Source organism: Brachionichthys hirsutus, chromosome 16, assembly GCF_040956055.1.
Source record: "Brachionichthys hirsutus isolate HB-005 chromosome 16, CSIRO-AGI_Bhir_v1, whole genome shotgun sequence".
NCBI lineage: Eukaryota > Metazoa > Chordata > Actinopteri > Lophiiformes > Brachionichthyidae > Brachionichthys > Brachionichthys hirsutus.
In genome coordinates, this window is record NC_090912.1 from 12,627,907 (window position 1) to 12,649,983 (window position 22,077).

General features: G+C 46.0%; 1 protein-coding gene across 1 annotated transcript in view; it reads left to right on the forward strand.

Annotated features, from left to right (window-relative positions):
- Nucleotides 1-17,345, forward strand: part of LOC137905418 (serine/threonine-protein kinase BRSK1-like) — a 37,487-nt gene extending 20,142 nt beyond the window's left edge. The window contains exons 9-20 of the mRNA XM_068749657.1: nt 5,015-5,046; nt 5,181-5,345; nt 6,154-6,251; nt 6,404-6,554; nt 9,098-9,158; nt 10,579-11,179; nt 11,664-11,712; nt 12,828-12,951; nt 13,072-13,173; nt 15,314-15,416; nt 16,956-17,045; nt 17,122-17,345. Coding sequence (XP_068605758.1) covers nt 5,015-5,046; nt 5,181-5,345; nt 6,154-6,251; nt 6,404-6,554; nt 9,098-9,158; nt 10,579-11,179; nt 11,664-11,712; nt 12,828-12,951; nt 13,072-13,173; nt 15,314-15,416; nt 16,956-17,045; nt 17,122-17,345 — 1,800 coding nt within the window. The remainder of the gene's footprint in view (nt 1-5,014; nt 5,047-5,180; nt 5,346-6,153; nt 6,252-6,403; nt 6,555-9,097; nt 9,159-10,578; nt 11,180-11,663; nt 11,713-12,827; nt 12,952-13,071; nt 13,174-15,313; nt 15,417-16,955; nt 17,046-17,121) is intronic.
- Nucleotides 17,346-22,077: the final 4,732 nt, after the last annotated feature.

The window sequence follows — 22,077 nt, forward strand, 5'->3', positions numbered from 1 at the left end:
TTGGTACATCGTCACGTACGTCACATTACAACATTGGATTCTAGAAGATGAAGCATGAAGCAGATATTTAGGAATCATCAGGTTAAAGAAAATAACCAGCCCAAAGCTTTTGTTCAAGATGTGGCAGAAACTAACCTCGACACATGACTTTAGAATCGGAGGAGGGGGGAGAAGAGGAACGTTGAAGGAGTAGAGTCCAGGGATGGACCTAAGGTCGTGCTTAGCATGACACGACGGCCCTGAGTCTTTATTTCTGTCCTCAAGGACAGGCTGGAAGATGATTTGGAGGCATGACTCAACAAAATACTACTGTAGGAAGGGGGTGAAGTGCCTTCATTGGTAGTCGTACAGAGGGGTGGGGGCAGTGAGGGTGCAGAAGATACAAACAGCCCTGCCTTTTCAATTAAAGGCCAGCTCTTCAGCGAAAAGCTGATCCCAGTTCAGAGATGAGCTGAATGGAGGGCTAGAGTCCTGCATTCAGATCACAGAGGGGGGGGGGGGGGCAGTAGGGCCTGGCAGCACATATGTCTTTGAGTGTCTACTCCACTCTTCATGCAGGACTCCATTAGCCAGCTGGGCTCTGCTGGCTAGCGTTCTCTCTGGGATACTGGGACACTGCATTCACTGCATGCACAGCATTCACTGCACTCACTGCATTCACTGCACTCACTGCATTCACTGCATTCACTGCATTCACTGCATTCACAGCATTCACTGCATTCACAGCATTCACAGCATTCACTGCATTCACAGCATTCACTGCATTCACTGCATTCACTGCATTCACAGCATTCACAGCATTCACTGCATTCACTGCATTCACAGCATTCACTGCATTCACTGCATTCACAGCATTCACTGCATTCACTGCACTCACTGCATTCACTGCATTCACTGCATTCACTACATTCACAGCATTCACTGCATTCACAGCATTCGCTGCATTCACTGCATTCACTGCATTCACAGCATTCACTGCATTCACTGCACTCACTGCATTCACTGCATTCACAGCATTCACTGCATTCACTGCATTCACAGCATTCACTGCACTCACAGCACTCACTGCATTCACTGCATTCACCGCATTCACTGCTTTCACTGCATTCACTGCATTCACTGCATTCACAGCATTCACTGCATTCACTGCATTCATTGCATTCACTGCATTCACAGCATTCACTGCATTCACTGCATTCACAGCATTCACTGCATTCACTGCATTCACAGCATTCACTGCATTCACTGCATTCATTGCATTCACTGCATTCACAGCATTCACTGCATTCATTGCATTCACTGCATTCACAGCCTTCACTGCATTCACTGCATTCACTGCATTCACTGCATTCACAGCACTCACTGCATTCGCTGCATTCACAACAGCCACACCGAACTGCAGCTGCTCCATTACCCCGAGAGATGCTGCCTGGTATTGATACGCCGGCGAGCGCTGATTGTCCTCACACAGACAGTTCGGTGTTCCTGAGGCGATGCCGTAACACTCGTTGTGTAACTCCAGGCACCACATGATGATGATGAATATATTTATTAGATAGAATGTTAGAGTACAAGTACCTGATGATGAATATATGTACCCTCGTCGAAGGGGAGGCGAGGGTATTGCAATTGGGTCTGTCTGTTTGTCTGTCTGTCTGTCTGTCTGTTTGCTTGTCTGTCCGGGCGCATAAGTCAAAAACTAGTAACCCAATCGACTTGAAATTTTTACACAAGCAAGGTTCTGTCCGTGGCTCGGTCCTCCCCGAGAATGACGTTGATCCGGATCTGGATCCAGATTCTAGAATTATTTTTACATCTGGAATTGTGCCTGTGCTGTAAACTGCCACTTTAAGAGGGAGGGACACGAATGGCATGATGGGAAAAAGAGTCCAGAAGGAGTCTTGTAGTACGTTCCGGAGCAGCAAGCTAGAGCAGGTTTGGCCCCTCTGATCCGGGAGCCCTGTTTACTGTCTCACAAGATCCAATAGTCTGTTGGAGGCGGGGTCTGCAGTCTCTGATTGTCTCTTGTTATTATATAGAATGTTAGAACAGTACAAGTACAGTCAAACAGTAGCATGTATTACAGTACAAGTACAGTCAAACAGTAGCATGTATTACAGTACAAGTACAGTTAAACGATAGAATGTATTACAATACAGGTACAGTCAACAATAGAATGTATTACAGTACAAGTACAGTCAACAATACAATGTATTACAGTGAAAGTACAGTCAACAATAGAATGTATTACAGTACAAGTACAGTCAAACAGTAGCATGTATTACAGTACAAGTACAGTTAAATGATAGAATGTATTACAATACAAGTACAGTCAACAATAGAATGTATTACAGTACAAGTACAGTCAACAATACAATGTATTACAGTACAAGTACAGTCAACAATAGAAAGTACATGTACAGTCAAACACTAGTGTGTATTACAGTAAAAGTACAGTCAAACAATAGTATGTATTACAGTACAAGTACAGCCAAACAATAATATGTATTACAATACAAGTACAGTCAAACAATAGTATATTACAGTACAAGTACAGTCAAACAATAGTAAGTATTACAGTACAAATACAGTCAAACAATAGAATGTATTACAGTACAAGTACAGTCACACAGTAGAATGTATTACAGTACAAGTACAGTCAAACAGTAGTATATATTACAGTATAAATACAGTCAAACAATAGTATGTATTACAGTACACATACAGTTAAACAATATTATGTATTGCAGTACAAGTACAGTCAAACAATAGAATGTATTACAGTACAAATACAGTCAAACAGTGTGTATTACAGTACAAGTACAGTCAAACAGGCTTTATAAGAGGAGCACTTCTCGCGTTCGTGTTTCCTTTGAAAGTCCTTCGTACCTGACAGGTATGCTTTCTAGCTGTGCTTTTCTTCGTGAGACGCCATCACTTGCTACCGCTGAACCTCTTGGAATGTGGAATGAACCATTCAAGTGTTTTTGATCATTACCCAACTTGTCTTTAGCTGCTCCTGTCCCAACGCTTTTTATTTTAAACAATAAGCATAGACAAGACAGAACACAATAAATACATTCTCTTGCTATTTTTTACAGCCCGAGACAGTCTAATACCCGAAAGTGAAGCAGCATACAGCCTCATGGTCTTTTTCATTACACAGAACCGTGATTATTAAGTATCACGTTAGGCAGCAGATGCAACAATGCAATATCTTGTCTGTGCAGCTTCTCAGTCATCCAGGTGATGGTAAATCATGAAGAGTCAGCTGGGCTTGTTGAAGTGTGATTGGAGACGTTTCACCTTCATCCACGTGGCTTCTTCAGTTCTGAGAGACAAGTAGAGAGTTTAGATATCCATCCATCCATCCATTGTCTTCCGCTTATCCGGGGGGGTCGCGGGGGCAGCAGCCCAAGCAGGGAAGCCCAGACTTCCCTCTCCCCGGCCACTTCTTCTAGCTCTTCCGGGGGGATCCCGAGGCGTTCCCAGGCCAGCCGAGAGACATAGTCTCTCCAGCGTGTCCTGGGTCTTCCCCGTGGTCTCCTCCCGGTGGGACGTGCCCTGAACACCTCACCAGGGAGGCGTTCAGGAGGCATCCTGAATAGGTGCCCGAGCCTCCTCATCTGGCTCCTCTCAACGCGGAGGAGCAGCGGCTCTACTCCGAGCTCCTCCCGGATGACTGAGCTTCTCACCCGATCTCTAAGGGAGAGCCCAGCCCCCCCACGGAGGAAGCTCATTTCAGCCGCTTGTACCCGGGATCTTGTTCTTTTGGTCACTGCCCAAAGCTCGTTACCACAGGTGAGGGTAGGAACGGAGATCGACCGGTAAATCGAGAGCTTCGCCTTTCGGCTCAGCTCTCTCTTCAGCATGACGGATCTGTGCAGAGTCCGCATCACTGCAGACGCTGCACAGATCCGTCTGTCGATCTCTCGCTCCATCCTTCCCTCACTCGTGAACAAGACCCCGAGGTACTTGAACTCCTCCACTTGGGGCAGGATCTCCTCCCCGACCTGGAGGTTGCTCTCCACCCTTTTCCGGCTGAGAACCATGACCTCGGGTTTGGAGGTGCTGATTCTCATCCCGGCCGCTTCACATGCGGCTGGAACCGATCCAGTGAGAGCTGGAGGGCGTGGCCTGATGAAGCCAACAGGATCACGTCATCTGCAAAAAGCAGTTCTAGTTTCTGGAGCCGAGGGTCGGACCGCCAAGGTCCCCGCCTTCGGCTGCCGCCCAGCTCACATTGCACCCGACCCCTCTGGTCCCTCCTATGGGTGGTGAGCCCACGGGAAGAAGGTCCCATGTTGCTTCTTCGGGCTATGCCCGACCGGGACCCATGGGTGAAGGCCCGGCCACCAGGTGCTTGCCATCGTGCCCCACCCCCAGGCCTGGCTCCAGAAGGGGGCCCCGGTGACCCGCGTCCAGGCGAGGGAAGCCCAGGACCAATTATTTTACTTGTCATTGGGGTTTTCTGAGCCACCCTTTGTCTGGTCCCTCCCCTAGGACCTGTTTGTCATGGGTGACCCTACCAGGGGCATAAAGCCTCCGACAACTGAGCTCCTAAGATCATTGGGACACACAAACCCCTCCACCACGATAAGGTGGCAGCTCAGGGAGGAGAGTTTAGATACTTAGCCCGAAATCAGACTCCCCAGGAGCACTAGCATTCCTTTATGAATGCTAGTGCTCCCTAGCGGTCAGTGAAACCTGACAAACGAGTCCCCTGTAGTCATTAGGACCCCCCCACCCTCAGGTGAGCTGTTATGGTGTGGTTGGGGGTTTGTGAATTTTGGGGACAGAGGTCAACACTGCAGTGTGTGTTGCTGATAGATGGTGTCTCAAACCTCAGTTCAGGGATGGCTTCTGGGATATTATATAATATATCTAAACTCTCTACGTCTCTCAGGACTGAAGAAGCCTCGAGAATGAGCGAAACGCCTCCAATCAAACTTGAACAAGTGCAACTGATTCTTCTTTCTTGCTCTTCATAAATATCTTTTTTTGCTCACTACAGCTTGAGTCAATACAGAAACATGCCTGGTACCAGTAAGTAGATCATATTTTACTTTGCACGTTCTCCGCTCCCATCAGTACCGCTATCAGCCCCACCCACACCTATCGTTTTAGATTCTTATATGACCTCAAAGTAGAAGTACACAAGCTAACCACACCTGTTTCAGGAGCGGTCGTCATGAGCCCTGCCCAGAGCAGCCACCCCCCCGCCGGGTATGTGTGACTAGGATCCTGTCCTTGTCAGAGCTGGACCCAGATGTTCTGGAGAGCATGTACTCCTTAGGGTGCTTCAGAGACCGGGTCAAACTCACACAGGACCTTACAAGTGAGGAGTGAGTAAACATTTCCACTTTGCTGCTGAAACGCATGAGAGCGACAAAAAGCACAGGATTAAAGAGCAACTTTAGCGATGGTTTCCAGCACTGGTTCATCCTTGGGCTTGAGATGCACAGGAATCATTTAGAATGCTTCACAGAGGACTTGAACACACCCTAAATAATATGCATAATTGGGCGTGGCCAGGAAATTACTGACTCGTTAATCTGCCTGCTACGGCAGGAACAAGCGCAGCAATACCAGCCACGCCCCTTTTATCCCTCTCACCACCCACCCATTGAACAATGGATCAAATGATTGTGCAATGAAAAATAAATATATGATTCCCATCCAGACCCCCCCACCATCAGCTCGGTTAAGCCTCCACAGCAGGAGTCATGCCTGGGCTGGGTTAGGTTAGGGTTACGTTAGGGTTAGGGCTGGGTTAGGGTTAGGGTTAGGGTTAGAGGTTAGGGTTAGGGTTAGGGTTAGGTTAGGGTTAGGGTTACGTTAGGGTTAGGGCTGGGTTAGGTTAGGGTTAGGTTAGGGTTAGGGTTAGGGTTAGGGTTAGAGGTTAGGGTTAGGGTTAGGGTTATTTTCTGATTTTCTCTTGACCGTAATATTTGAGCAGATGGTTGTGTGTCCCTCCTCTGAAGCCTCTCTCCAACTGCAGCCCGTATCGGATTGGGTGTTGTCATATTTGCTTGTCCATGCGTTCAGCTTTTTCCTTGTACTTTCTTGCCATTACATACATTTAAATGTAATATTTTTCTGTGTACTCCTGTATCCTCTCTTCCTGGGATTGCTCTGGTTCTTGTTCTGCAGGGAGAACCAGGAGAAGATGATCTACTACCTCCTGTTGAATAGGAAGGAGTGCTACCCCAGCTGTGAGGATGAGGATCTGCCACCCAGGAATGACATCGGTAAGGGCCCCCACCTTTTCACAATAACAGCTGGACACATGCTTCTTTATAATTGTTTTTGTTTCGTTCTGTTTTACCATTTTAGATTCATGCAAGAATATAAAAATGTTAAGCAAGCTAAAAATGTAATCTAAAAATCTTTGTTCCCCAAGACCCCCCCCGGAAGCGTGTCGACTCCCCCATGTTGACGCGTCATGGCCGCTGTCGTCCAGAGCGGAAGAGCCTGGAGGTCCTCTGTGTCACCGAGCAGGGGTCCCCCACCGCACCCCGCAAGGCTCTGGACACGAATGCACACAGCCAGAGGTGTGAAGACATGAAGACATGCTGGACGCTTCTGTGGACAGACACGGAGTTAACATCAATAACACATTAACCCTTTAAATCATCAGAACACGCTCATTTCTGGAACCTTCTGACAAATTTGTAAAAAATAAATTAAAAAACATAGATTTTTAGATTTTTAGCTCTAATTTATGTAACTTTTGAAAAATCCGGAATTTGTTTCATGGAAAATGCAGATGCAAGTGTGATCCGCTTTTTCTGACTTCTGAAGTAGAAGTCTCAAAATCCAGAATGGCCATAAAGGGTTAAATAATCTTACAGAAGATTAGATTTTTTTTCTCATGTCTTGTCAACAGTGACAACGTACACAACGTCAGTCTCTGTTAGATTCTGTGCTTTTTATTCTTATAGTGATTGTGACCGTCACCTGCCCTCTTGGCAGACTAGCCTATTCATATTTTATTAGTTTTATTACCTGCTTACCGCCGTAGAGGGCTGTGCACACCGCAGTGAACACACAACATGGACAAACACAAAGTGACAAATACACAGTGTTCTGAGGAGAAAGTGCAATGGATTTATTTGTGCTCCTTAATTCTACCCCTTCATCCAATCATCACCAAGAGTTGTCCCAATACACCAGGTTCACATCAGCCTCTAGAGGAAAGTCTGGATCACCAAGTTCTCAGGAGATCTGAGGAAGAAGAGAGAGAGCTTAGTGAGAGCCACAAACACTGAACCAGCAACCTCCACTGACTCAGAGATCTGTGGGCGGAGTTAACTCTCAGATCGAGTTTTGATTGGTGCTGGAGTGGTGGATCTGGCATGCGTGAAACCTCCACCTAAGAACGGGGCAGCCATCCCGGACCCAACAACGGAAACATGAGCCCCCAGATCCCCCCAAGCAGCAACAGCAACCCAAGAACGACCACCATGGCCCCCCCCAGAGCCACACGCAGAAGACCCAACCCAGGATCAGGGAGCGACCCCCGGGGCCCCCCCAGAGCCACACGCAGAAGAACCAGCCCAGGGCCCGAGAACGACCCCCGGGGCCCCCCCAGAGCCACACGCAGAAGAACCAGCCCAGGGCCCGGGAGCAACCCCCGGGGCCCCCCAGAGCCACACGCAGAAGAACCAGCCCAGGATCAGGGAGCGACCCCCGGGGCCCCCCCAGAGCCACACGCAGAAGAACCAGCCCGGGGCCCGAGAACGACCCCCGGGGCCCCCCCAGAGCCACACGCAGAAGAACCAGCCCAGGATCAGGGAGCGACAGTCACCGATGCAGCAGATGAAACCGAGGCCAGCGCAGCGGCACGGGGCACAGCGGGCCGGCCTGACGCCCCACCAGCACCCAACACCATGCCCCCCACAACCGCCTGCCCCCCTCCCAGCACCCTCCCCAGCCCCCTCCACGGCCCAGCCACCCTCTCCCCCCACCCCCCACCAATGCCAAAAAATTGTGAACCCTCCCATACCCTGATTATTTAGTTCCCCAGATCCCAGACTGGGGAACTGTCCCGACACCGTGAGTGGGTGAACACCCAGGTGCTATACACATGTATGTGGTGCGTTAAAACTGGGGGCAGGTGAGGCCGGACGGGGGACGCGGAGGAGGGCAACGGCGTGCAAAGGGGAAGACCACGAGGGGAGGGAAGAGGAGGCGAAGGAGAGGGGAGAGGGGGAGGCAGGACAGGAGACCAGACCAAGGAGAAGAGGGCGAGCAGGGGACGGGGAGGGTGGAGGAGAGAGGTCAGGGAGGAGGGAGGGGAGGTGAGGGGGCCATGGCCACGCCAGGTCACCAGCCGGACCCCGGCCGCTACTACCAGCAGAGGAGTGACAGACTGCGCCAGCTCAGTGCCATCCCGAACGCATAGGCCAGCACCCCCGCATGGCAGCCTAGCGGAACACCGGCGGCCGCCCGAGAAGCATGCGCCACCCAGCAGAGACCCGAGGAGCCGGGTTGCACATGTCAAGCCACGGGGACAGCCCCTGAAGAGTTAGCCCAGCATGCAACAGCCCCGGAGATCAACCATCCTTGTGTGAAGAACATTGAGCTGGAGACTGGAGCTGAAACATAGAAAGTTAGAATGGCTGGGCGGCGATGTATTTCTGAGATCCACTCGGTCCTGGATACAGAAAACAGAAACAAGCAGCATTACCATTTACATCGTTGTGGTGGCTTTCGCTAGCAGGCAGAATCAGGTTGTAATATTTATATTTAATGATTTAATAAAAGGAGACCAACTTTCTGTAAAATATTTCAAATATGTTTTATTTATTTTTTTGGAAGCAGAGATTTTCTCCATTGATATGTGTTCTATGAGGAGATTCAACCAATGATTGATGTTTAAAGACTGTTTATTCTTCCAGTTAACCAGGATTGTCTTAATTCTAAACTGAAGAATATATTTTGACTGTTGCTCCTGATACTTTATTTTATTATTTTTTGCATTGTGATCGATCTGTTCTTTTATTATTATTATTTCTAATGAACAACACATAGTACAGCATGTACACATAGGTACACACACACCCTATAATACTATCCCTGCTGTCTCTCTCAGGTCTCGGTCGGTCAGCGGAGCGTCCACGGGTCTGTCCTGCAGTCCCCTCAGCAGCCCCCGGGTGAGACGTTCCCTCCTTTCTGTTTTCCTCATTTAAACTGTGGTGCTGAAATATTTCATTCTCTTTATACGTTTTTCTGTCCAAGCTGCCTCAGTACTTTACAATCATGCTCGCCGTACTAACACATGTACATGTACATGTACATGTGTTAGTACGACTCGGCTTCAGGTGCGATTAATCAGCAGCTGGGATTAAAGCTGTTGTAGCTGACAGTCTGACTAGCCAGGCTTCTTTCTGCCCCCCCCCCCCAGGCCTACCTGAGCCCAGCTGAATGCAGTACTCTAGTACTCCATTCAGTTCAGTTTTATTTCTCCAGCACCAGATCACAACATAAAGTCGTCTCAAGGCTTTACAGGATCAGCAGGGAAACACAGAACCCAACGTGACCCACAAGAGCAACGGAGGCAAGGAAAAACTTCCGTTTAACAGGCAGAAACCTTGGACAGAACCTAGGCTCATGGTGGACGGCCATCTGTCTGGCCGGCTGGGTTGAGAGAGAGAGAGAGAGAGAGAGAGAGAGAGAGAGAGAGAGAGAGAGAAAGAGAGAGAGAGAATGGCAGGTCAAAAACAAGGAGATGGATAGGGAAGTGATAGAAAGACAGAGCAGGAGCAGACAAAAACAAAATGCTAATGCTAGCGATATAAAGCTATAAATGCTAATGCTAGCGATATAAAGCTATAAATGCTAATGCTAGCGATATAAAGCTATAAATGCTAATGCTAGCAATATAAAGCTATAAATGCTAATGCTAGCGACGTGGACATCATTCAGCTCATCTCTCAACCGACAGTCTTTTTGCTGAAGAGCTGGCCTTTAATTGAAAACAAGTAATCTTTCTATACTGTAGCCAGAACCTTTGAGATTTTGTCTACTCCACATCAAGCATTTCCACTTGTGAGAGGGGGGGGGGGGCACATAAAGCTGCATTGATGTGCAGAGTTTTCCACTTTTATATTAGTTTATGTTGAGTAAAACCACATGAATTAAAAATGTTTTCATACATGTTTAATGGTTCCTGTTTCAGTTGTTCTGTCCAACAGGAAATGACATCATCTGTGCTGTAGGACATTTTAGGGAAGCTGCCAGAGATGCCTTACCCGTCTGCCCTCCCTGTGTTTTAGTAAACATCCATCGAATTTCCTGTGATGCTGTTTTCTCTGAGAACTCGTCCTCAAACTGTCGCTGCTCGCTCTGCGTTTCCATCGCTGCCACGTCGCCGTTCATAGACATTCCCATTTCACAGCTTTAGACACGGACAAAAAGACACAACACAACACACAAACAACAACGACAGCAACCCAGGAGTCGAGAGCAGCTTCAGATTGCTGCTCCCCCAAACCATAATTCATGACCACGTCCTGCTCTCATCTGTCCATCCCTCTTTCCCTCCTTCTCTCCATTTCTCTATCTGCTCACCAGAGTCCGGTGTTCACTTTCAGCCAATCAGAAGCCACCCCCAACACCACATCATCTTCAAAAGAGTCCAAAGCAGGAAGTGCATCCACCTCTCGGCCATCCCGCCCGCCACCCGATCCCAAAACCCAAACCCTGCCCTCAAAGGGCCCGAATGACCGCCCCCCGCTACACACCATGAAGTCCCTCCCTATCCAGACGCCACGCTCCCCCTCCCCCTCCCCCTCCCCAATCCTCTCTCCCATTCCACGCTTCTTCAACTTCCCGTCTCCATCAGTGTTCAAGTCCAAGAATAGCCACTCCTCCTCTAACTCCTCTGCCACCCCTCCTTCTGCGTCACAGGTCACGCCCCAGGGCTCCCCGCTGGGCACACCTGTGCACCAAATCCAGAACCCGTCCTCCACCACCCCTCCCTCCTCTTCCTCCTCCTCTTCTTCTTCCAGAGCGGACGGAGCTGGTGGGGCCTCGCTTTCACTGACCCCGCCCTCCAGCCCAGGTGGAAGCGGAGGTTTGGCTGCCTCAGGCTCCACCCACTGGAGAACAAGACTTAACTCGTTCAAAAATAACCTCCTGGGTTCGCCGCGCTTCCATCGGCGCAAACTGCAAGGTTAGTGAAGTTGGAGGCTTGAAAGCAGCTGTAAAGGACGGTTTCCTTTCTGCTGGAGGAGGATGGCAGCAGGTTCCGGACCAGCTGTCTCTGGGGTGAATGCTGTCTCGTACCCTCGGAGCCCTCCTGTTCTGGGACATTCCCGCTGCATGCCAGGTCGTCGTGCTTTCTGTTGTTCCTCTGATAAAACCCGAGCACAGGAAATGAGCTTTCCTTCCTGATCCCAGGGTGGAGCTGTGAGATGAAACTAAATGAAGGATGATGTCTGAATCCTCTCCGGCTGAGATAAAGCCCTAAAACACACGCTTGCATCTGTAGGATGAAGCAGCAACGTGATCTGGATGCTCTTCTAACGCGGCAGGCAGTCAAAGAGCCAATCTGCTGTTAGAGCCCGCAGACTGCAGCTGTTAGCATCTAATGCTAACAGCCAATACCATCACCATTCAGCCCCCTGTCCTTTCTCTGTCTGTTTTTACTCTTTTAGTCCCTACCTCTGAGGACATGTCCAGTTTGACTCCAGAGTCCAGTCCAGAGTAAGTACAAGTGTGCCTCTCTGTGTTGAAAAGCTAAACTTGGCATTTACTGCAGGAAGCTCGAGTATCGCCATTTATTAGGTGATCACTCAGAAAATGCTGCTCTGTAGCTGTCGGCTTGCTGTCTCTTACTGTAAGGACGAAATGCATCGACAATCAGCAGGTGTATGTTTTAAAAGTGACGCAATGCAAAAGGAAGCTGTTCTGAGATCTGCATGTGTATCAGGTTATAAGCTATGAGTCTCGGACCGTTTAGATTCCTCTCTGTGTGTTCGGGTGAAGGCAGCGTCGACGTCGATAAATGAGCAGGCTTGTATTTGATGCTTCATCAGCAGTGGGTTAGTGTTGGTTAGGGTGAGTGTTAGTTAGGGTAACACTCACCCTCAGTCACCGACTGATTGCATTGCATCAGATACGATGTACTTCCAGGGACATGCCTCAAATTACCTGGGGGGCCTTGGTGAGGTCGGGCCTTAACCTCTCGGCCAGAACAAGCAAATGCTACTTTTCAAATTTTCTGAAAAAAGTGACTTCGAGAACATTTTTAAATATTACCCTCTTTTCAGCATTTTAAACAATCGAAAACTCAAAAGACATTCTTGAGAAATTCATTCATTGGATAAAAAAATGAAAACAAATCATACAAAACTCGCAGGCCGCAGTAACCTTAAACTTTCATATTGTCCTGCGGGCCACGAAGTATCATCCCGTGGGCCATTTGAGGCCCGCGGGCCGCGGCCTTGAGGTCTCTGCCTTAAATAGAAAGCATTTCCCAAAGCAGCTCAGTTTCCGCAGGACGTTTCCGGTACACGCTTCATAGGGGGCGTTAGGTGACCGTGTTCGTGACCTCACCACTAGATGCCGCTAAATAAAACACGCTGGGAGCAATTTGCTTCCCCACAGCTCAAAATATTCCTCTCTGCTCTGATTTGTTTCCACCAGCTTTAACAAATTATAGCATTGATTAAAATGCTATAAATAGTAAGTAGCCAGATTTAAGCATCTCTTTCTAGATCAATTCACAGGCGAGTTAAAAATAACACAAACACGCTGGGATTTATATTCATGCTAATTACTTTATGCTTGTATGGAAAAAACTACTTGTTTACCTGCAGACTGGCGAAGAAGTCCTGGTTTGGTCACTTCATCAGTCTTGAGAAAGAGGAGCAGATCTTTGTTTTGATTCGAGACAAACCTCTCAGTTCAATCAAGGCCGACATCGTCCACGCCTTCCTGTCTGTGAGCACCATCAATGAATAATCCAGCTTCCACACATTTGTGGCATTGAATGCATAGATTTGATCTTGTGTAGGCGTTCCGCCCTTTTGTTTATTTGTTGTTGTTGTTGTTGCTTTGCAGATTCCATCGCTCAGTCACAGTGTGGTGTCTCAGAACAGTTTCCGGGCAGAGTATAAGTCGTGCGGCGGGCCCTCGGTCTTCCAGAAACCCGTCAAGTTCCAGGTTTCCTTTTATCTCTTCATCTTAAATAGAAATAGATGTTGGCAGCTCAGCGTTTCCCATGGACAGTTTGAACAATTGCAATTCAACGAAAACAAAACTCAGAACAACATTTATTCTGACGTCTCCGTTCATGCTGCCGCTGGTCCATGTGTTTGAGCCGTTACATTTATGCATGTGTGTTTGAGCCGTTACATTTATGCATGTGTGTTTGAGCCGTTACATTTATGCATGTGTGTTTGAGCCGTTACATTTATGCATGTGTGATTGAGCCGTTACATTTATGCATGTGTGATTGAGCCGTTACATTTATGCATGTGTGTTTGAGCCGTTACATTTATGCATGTGTGATTGAGCCGTTACATTTATGCATGTGTGTTTGAGCCGTTACATTTATGCATGTCTGTTTGAGCCGTTACATTTATGCATGTGTGTTTGAGCCGTTACATTTATGCATGTGTGTTTGAGCCGTTACATTTATGCATGTGTGTTTGAGCCGTTACATTTATGCATGTGTGTTTGAGCCGTTACATTTATGCATGTGTGTGTGAGCCGTTACATTTATGCATGTGTGTTTGAGCCGTTACATTTATGCATGTGTGATTGAGCCGTTACATTTATGCATGTGTGTTTGAGCCGTTACATTTATGCATGTGTGATTGAGCCGTTACATTTATGCATGTGTGTTTGAGCCGTTACATTTATGCATGTCTGTTTGAGCCGTTACATTTATGCATGTGTGTTTGAGCCGTTACATTTATGCATGTGTGTTTGAGCCGTTACATTTATGCATGTGTGTTTGAGCCGTTACATTTATGCATGTGTGTTTGAGCCGTTACATTTATGCATGTCTGTTTGAGCCGTTACATTTATGCATGTCTGTTTGAGCCGTTACATTTATGCATGTGTGTTTGAGCCGTTACATTTATGCATGTGTGTTTGAGCCGTTACATTTATGCATGTGTGTTTGAGCCGTTACATTTATGCATGTGTGTTTGAGCCGTTACATTTATGCATGTGTGTTTGAGCCGTTACATTTATGCATGTGTGTTTGAGCCGTTACATTTATGCATGTGTGTTTGAGCCGTTACATTTATGCATGTGTGTTTGAGCCGTTACATTTATGCATGTATGTTTGAGCCGTTACATTTATGCATGTGTGTTTGAGCCGTTACATTTATGCATGTGTGTTTGAGCCGTTACATTTATGCATGTGTGTTTGAGCCGTTACATTTATGCATGTGTGTTTGAGCCGTTACATTTATGCATGTGTGTTTGAGCCGTTACATTTATGCATGTGTGTTTGAGCCGTTACATGTATGCATGTGTGTTTGAGCCGTTACATTTATGCATGTGTGTTTGAGCCGTTACATTTATGCATGTGTGTTTGAGCCGTTACATTTATGCATGTGTGTTTGAGCCGTTACATTTATGCATGTGTGTTTGAGCCGTTACATTTATGCATGTGTGTTTGAGCCGTTACATTTATGCATGTGTGTTTGAGCCGTTACATTTATGCATGTGTGTTTGAGCCGTTACATTTATGCATGTGTGTTTGAGCCGTTACATTTATGCATGTGTGTTTGAGCCGTTACATTTATGCATGTGTGTATGAGCCGTTACATTTATGCATGTGTGTTTGAGCCGTTACATTTATGCATGTGTGTTTGAGCCGTTACATTTATGCATGTGTGTTTGAGCCGTTACATTTATGCATGTGTGTTTGAGCCGTTACATTTATGCATGTGTGTTTGAGCCGTTACATTTATGCATGTGTGTTTGAGCCGTTACATTTATGCATGTGTGTTTGAGCCGTTACATTTATGCATGTGTGTTTGAGCCGTTACATTTATGCATGTGTGTTTGAGCCGTTACATTTATGCATGTGTGTTTGAGCCGTTACATTTATGCATGTGTGTTTGAGCCGTTACATTTATGCATGTATGCTGCAGTCTGTGCAGATCATTTGGTATCAGATGCTGTATTGCCTGATTTGAATTTGAGGTCATGCAGGCTAGAAATGTTCAAAAGGCCCATGGCGTCCTCTCACCTGCAGGGCTGGACTGAAAGAAACAGACCAGCAGTTGTGACATAGCGTCTAATGGCAGGAATCCACCCTCAGAACAATCCTCTCCCCCTGCAGGTGGACATTGGTTTTTCTGAGGGAGACAGAGAGCGAGAGAACGAGCGAGCTGAGAGGGAAGGGAGAAAAGAGATCTACAGCGTTACCTTCACCCTAATAACAGGTGCTGATCGCCGCCGCGTGTCCACAGAGTTGGACTTACACAGGGGACATAAACACGGAAGCAAATATCACTTCATGATAAACGTCGGTGATCTGCAGCTGACTAACTCGGTTTTTGTACCACTCTCGATATGTGGATGCGTTCAAAGCTGAAAGTCCAAATGAAAGTTTGGCTTCTATAAGTTTGATCGGCTTAATTTTTGCAACAAGAACTCTCGTGACCCGTTGATCGGTTTATAGACCAGTGGATTCCTGATGTATCATCACGTATTCTCTTATCCTTGAAGAAAATAAATACATCATTTGAGTGTTTTATGTGTTTTGCTTTTTTACTTCTTTGTGGGATCACATCCGGTCTTTGTTTATGTTTTTTGCTTCGTCTTCTATTGTTTCTTTTGCTGTTGCTTTGTGTAATTGCTCTAAACATTTGCCACAGTGTCCTCATAATAACAATTTGATCTATATTTGGCAAAAAACATTCCAGATCCTGAATTGAAAAGTTCTAATCAGATGAGGTATTGTTTTTTTGAGTGTATTTTACCATTGTTATATGTCCCTGCTGGGCAGCACGGTGGCACAGTGGGTAGTGCAGCAAGAAGGTCACAGATTCAGATCTGACTTGGGACCTTTCTGTGAGGAGTTTGCATGTCCTCCCTGTGTCTGGACGGGTTCTCCCCGGGTTCTCCGGCTTCCTCCCACCATCAAAAACATGCAAATTAGGTCAAATGGTGACGCTAAATTGTCCATGTGTGTGTGAGTGATTGTTTGTCTATGTGGGTGGACCCCGCCTCTCGGCCGTAGGCTGCTGGGATAGGCTCCAGCAGCATGTGGGGTTAACCTTATTCATCCATCACCCACATCTCCTAACAAAGAGACATGGAAGACGGCATCACGGGACATTTAACAGATGCTTTCTATTGTCTTCTTTGATTGTGTTACATTTTACACACAGATGATCTCAGTTTGATTACATCTATTCCACATCAGCACAAATTTAGCTTGTTCTGAGTAAGGGGGGGGGGCATTTGTGTATATGCTTGAGGCTACACTTGTGTTGATTACCCTCACCGAAGGGGAGGCGAGGGTATTGCAATTGGGTCCGTTTGTTTGTTTGTTTGTTTGTCTGTCCGAGCGCATAACTCAAAAACTAGTAACCCAATCGACTTGAAATTTTTACACAAGCAAGGTTCCGTCCGTGTCTGGGTCCTCCCAGAAAATGGCGTTGATCCGGATCTGGATCCAGATTCTAGAATTATTTTAACATCTGGAATTGTGCCTGTGCTATAAACTGTCACTTTAAGAGGGAGGGACACGAATGGCATGATGGGAAAAAGAGTCCAGAAGGAGTCTTGTAGTACGTTCCGGAGCAGCAAGCTAGAGCAGGTTTGGCCCCTCTGATCCGGAAGCCCTGTTTACTGTCTCACAAGATCCAATAGTCTATTGGAGGCGGGGTCTGCAGTCTCTGATTGTCTTTCTAGTTTTAAAATGGAAGGTTGGCACTAAATGAAATATGACTAATGGGTGTCCTGCTTCTCCTCAGGTCCCGGTCGTAGATTCAAGCGTGTGGTGGAAACCATTCAGGCTCAGCTCCTGAGTTCTCACGATCAGCCTTCTGTGCAGGCACTGGCTGGTAGGCCGCGGTCACACTCGCACCCTGCAGCTACCAGGGTTTGTTTCAGCACTAATCTCTCTCTCTTTGACCTCAGACGAGAAGAACGGACAACTTTCACGCCAACCCAGCACTCCTTCACGTCAGAATTTCCAGCGTTCCGAAAGTGGGTTGGATCGAGAGCGAGTAGAGAAGGAGTGTGTGTCAGACGGCGGGAACAGAAGCGGGAGCAGCAGCGGGACGGTCCTACAAAGGCGAGAGTCTGGAAAAGACAAGACCAGACTCCTCTCGTCACCCAACGGAATGGCGTCTCATCCTTGAGAAGAATGTTGAGGAACAGAACCGAGGATTAGCTGCCTGGCCTTTTCCTCTTCCTCCCTTCAAACTCTTTCTTTTTCTGCATTCTTACTCACTGCCTTGCGTCCTGCCATTTTCCAAAGCAATTGGATGTAGAAGGGGTAGTTTTTCCTTGAAGCTGATCTAGTAGTATGGTGGAGAAGATCCCACAAGTGGCTGATTTTAACAGAAATGTATACTTGTGGGAGCAGCAGAGGCAGGTTGAACTCGCCCCACTGGGACAACTGCAAAGACAGGATGCCCGAAATCTCACCTTATCAAAGAAAAACAAGGAAAGCTGTCAGGCGGGAAAACTCGTACTTCGGCCAGTTTACCAGATGAATAAAGCACATGCCCTGCCCTTTGACCAGTCACAGCTAATGCATGGTCCGCAGGTAGTATTCCATCAGTCAATGAATATGGCACGGAAAGGTACCGATCAACAAAGAAGCCTATTTCATTATTTTTGTTTTTATTGTTTTCCGACCAGCCAAGTGATCAAGTCTCTTCAAAGCCGCATGGAAGGAAATTTGCTTTCATCCCTTTACGAAATGTGTATTTTGAAGTACATTGATAAAAGTCAAAGAGGAGTCGAGATTTATAATACTGAAGTAAATAAATATTACTCCTACCCAATAGCAAATTAAACACAGTACTTTAACAATAAATGAGCTTGATAGCTGAGGAGAAAACATAAACAATTGTTCAAGAGTGACTGTATAATGCAGTCCGAGACTTGGGTGGGCAGCATAAAGTCCTCCGGCCATTATTTGTGAATTATATTGATAAAGCTATGATACCGCATTGCCTTTAATGGAGGAGAAACAGTGGATTAGTTAGATTCCACATCATTTTGAGAGGATAGCTAGCAGCGAGTATCCGTATGTTAGCAAGGGGAAGACGAAACACAAACCAAAAACTTAAGCCAAGGTATGAAAATGAAGGTCAGTCGTGTCAAACTGCAGGTGGTCCGTTTCCGTACAACATTCATGCGCCATATGTACATTGAAAAAGTCACTGTTTGATGTAGCTTTTCCTCGTGTAGCCTCCATGCTATCAGTGAACCGATCCTTAGGCATGAGTTCACTAAAGATGGCCACACCCATCATGCATTTGATTAGCCAACGCTAATGTGAAGCTTCAGTCGCTAAGTCTTGGAGCTAACATTAGCTTGTTAGCTACCTTTGCTTTTGACAGCAATAGCAAAGCTTTGCAACTTTAATATTCTCTCGATGTCATATGTCCAGACGTCAGTAGAATGTTTAATATTCAGGAATGGAAGGCAGACAGAATCGGTACGTGACACCCAGAGACGGAGCAGAGCTTTGATGGGGAGAGGTCTGCCAAATTGTGTTCATTCATGAAAATGGTATTTCACTTTATCTATCTAACTGCTCTTCACTATTAGCGGGTTCACATTACTTGTACAAGTCAAATCGAATGACTGTATCTCACAGTGAAAATTTGTCGTGAACACATCGTAACTCTGTTACTCAAACCTTTTGGCCAACATCATGCTGGTGACACATGTGATGCATGTAGCTACAACTGCTAAGACGAAAATGCACATTTAATGTGGCTAGCTCAGACTGCTAGCATTTTAATAACATTAGAATGTTTTAACACAGTATTTTGTCTCCTTTCTCTTAAAATGGATTCACTTAAATACATAAGTAGTTCCTGAAACCAAGGCACAGTAGGTAGAGGGATCATGAGCATTGCTGTCTTCACTGTAGAAAGCCACTGTTGCTAAGTCGTTGCAGCTGAATGAAATGCACTGCGAAACATTTTCTGGGTATCTGTGAGAAAATGCTACTTATTTAAAGGAGGGACTCCTTCCATCGACTACAATGACCAGTGGCTTTATCTGTACTGTGCATATGGGCCTAACCCAGTGAAACGTTGAGTATGGATTGTGGCCAATATAGGACTGCATATTTAAGCTATTGAGATCCACAATCAATCAACAGAAACATTTACAATGTTCTTTTGACAAAAGATGAAAACTTTTCAAAGCCTAACCCAAAGTGTCAGCGCTCACTGCCTCTGTGAAGGGAACGCTGGTGGATGGAGAGCGCGCGGCAGGTAGAGAATCTGGTAATGCACGTTTCACAAGGACGCGAGAAAGAAAATGATTGGTTGTGCCATCATTTGTTACCTGGAGGCACATAAAGAATGAAGTTAACTTGGGTTTTTTCATTTGTTTGTTCTTTTTTAGCTCTGGTCTTTGGTTTGTGTTTGTTTGCCACCAGCAAAATGGAGGGTGGCACTAACCTCACGAATGTCAGAAGCTTGTTAACGTATTTTTTGTTCTATATATATATATATATTTATTTGAAAATGTATTCATCTATTTGTTTGCTTTATAAATTTTCCGTTTTTCTTTTGAGAGTGTAATATGTGAAGACGGGGAAGTGGCACTTCTAAAATGTCTTACCATGCGGAAAAAAAGAGTTTCGCCCGAAACTATTGTTCTTTTTTCAAATCATTCTATCTGGGCTCTACAGGAAGATGCGAAACGTGCGAAGGTCACAGGCCATGCAGGTTTAAACTTGCACGCTCATACGTGTGGAAGAGAGTGTTGTATCATAGTCTTTTTTTCTTCAACACAAAGTCAGCGTCAAGTTCACCTTTCGTCCATTTTTGAAAGTAAAAAGAAGCTAGTTAAGAAGATAGACCGGTTAAAAAGCTGTTCTGGAATGTGCTATACTCAACGAATTCTGCTTCGCATTCAGACACCATGGGGGTGTCATCGCCGAGAGGCCCCCGCACTCACCCCTCGCTTCCTCCCCCAATCATCCCCCCTTTGCATTTTTTACATCGACATATCTTGAACCCAACTGCACATATGCCTCCTCCTCCTATAGGTATCCCTTCCTCGCTCGCCCTTGTATACTTTTTACACATTGTATACTTCAATGCAGATGTTGTATACATTTGTATACACTGTATAAGTGTCTCCATCTGCATTATATGCCATCCACATCTATGTAGCACTCACTATGTTTTATCGACACTGTAGTCACCACAGAGCTCTTCTCTCATCGTTCTTGCTTCTTCTTCCTCTGCGGTTAGAATTGTACGACTGTAATCTCTTGTCTCGCTCCCATATTCAGCTCCACTCCTGCCACACCCCACCCATGACCACCCGCCCATCTTGTGGCGCCTCACTCCACGTGGGAAAACACGTTGTTTGTTTCATTCTGGAGAAAATTGGGATATCAGAATAAACTCGGGAAGAGGAGGTGTGTGGGGGAGGGTGGGTTGGGAAAACTGCTAAAACGAGTGATGACGATGATGACGATGATGACGACAGCAATAAAGAGTCTGTAGTCTAATTACAAAAATAGGAAGAGTGCACTATAATGACAGTGATTATTATTGCCTGTGAGAAATACTGACCAATAAACATTAATGGAAATAGAGTTGGTGTTTATGTTCTCTTTCATAAATAAAAATATATATTAAGTAAAAAAAGAAAAGGATAGTTTGCTAACCACAAAGTACTCACAAGCACTTCACTTTTTCCACATTTTTATTTCATCAAGGCCCCATTCCAAAATTGAAAACGTTTATTTTATTTTATTTATTTCATTCTACAATCAACCCCTCGTAATGAGAATGTGAATTCTTAAAAATAAAAAAATAAATCATCACATGTCCATAAGTTTTCACATCATTCAAAAATGAGCTCAGGTGCCTCCTGTTTCCATTGATTAGCATTGAGCTGTTCCTACAGCTTAACCTGTGGTCAATTAAGTTGATTGGACATTATTGGAACGGCACCCATGTGTCTATATAAAGGAGCGCATGTCAGAGCACACACGGAGCAGGAAGTCAAAGGACTTGTCCGGCCCCCATGGACTGAAGCTTGAGACGGGAAGTCCGGGGCATCATTTTCAAAAAGGCTTGAGGGTGTCATTGCTGCCAAAGGGGCAATTATATGGCAAAGGCTGTGAATACTTACTGTATGTACATCTTAGTTTTACTTCTAATGCATTTTTCAAAAATGTCAAAATTCACATTGTCATTATGGGATGCTGTGTGTAGAAGTGAGGGGGGGGGGGGGTATTCTGGGGGGGGGGGGGGGGGGGGGGCATTGATGTGAGGCAACAGTGTAGATTTGTGCCCCATATTCAAAATACAGAGTTACAGACTAACCCAGCTGAAGTCCAGACCTGTCCCCATTGAATATTTGAACTTATATGCCAGCTAAGACAAAAAAAGATGAACTTTTACTGTAGTTGGGGAAACAACAAGATTATGGGGTGGAAAGACATATTTTCACATTTGCCTTGTCACCGTGTACTAAAAACAGAAACATTTGTAAAATAAAATAAAAACGGTTTTCTGTCATTTTGAGCGTTCTGCTTTGTTTCCCAACATGCATCTCTTTAAGAAAAAGCCGTCCATGCGTAAGAAGTGGGCGTGTCTGTGGCCAGCGTCATGCGGACTATCTCAAAGAGCGATTTAAAGGCAGAGGTCTCACTCTGCTATTAATAATGACAGTTTGTGCACCTGAAGCAGAAAGATATCGAATATTGTCTTCTCATACATTTGTTTTATCGTGTCGTACAATCTGCTGCAGATGTGTTGGGTTTAAGTCCCATTTCGACACTTGCTCACCCTTTTTTCGTCAGAGTGGCGCTCTTCGTTTGACTCGACCTATCTTTGTCCGCTGGCACTGATTGCGCTGCGGCTGAGCGGGCTGTTGTTG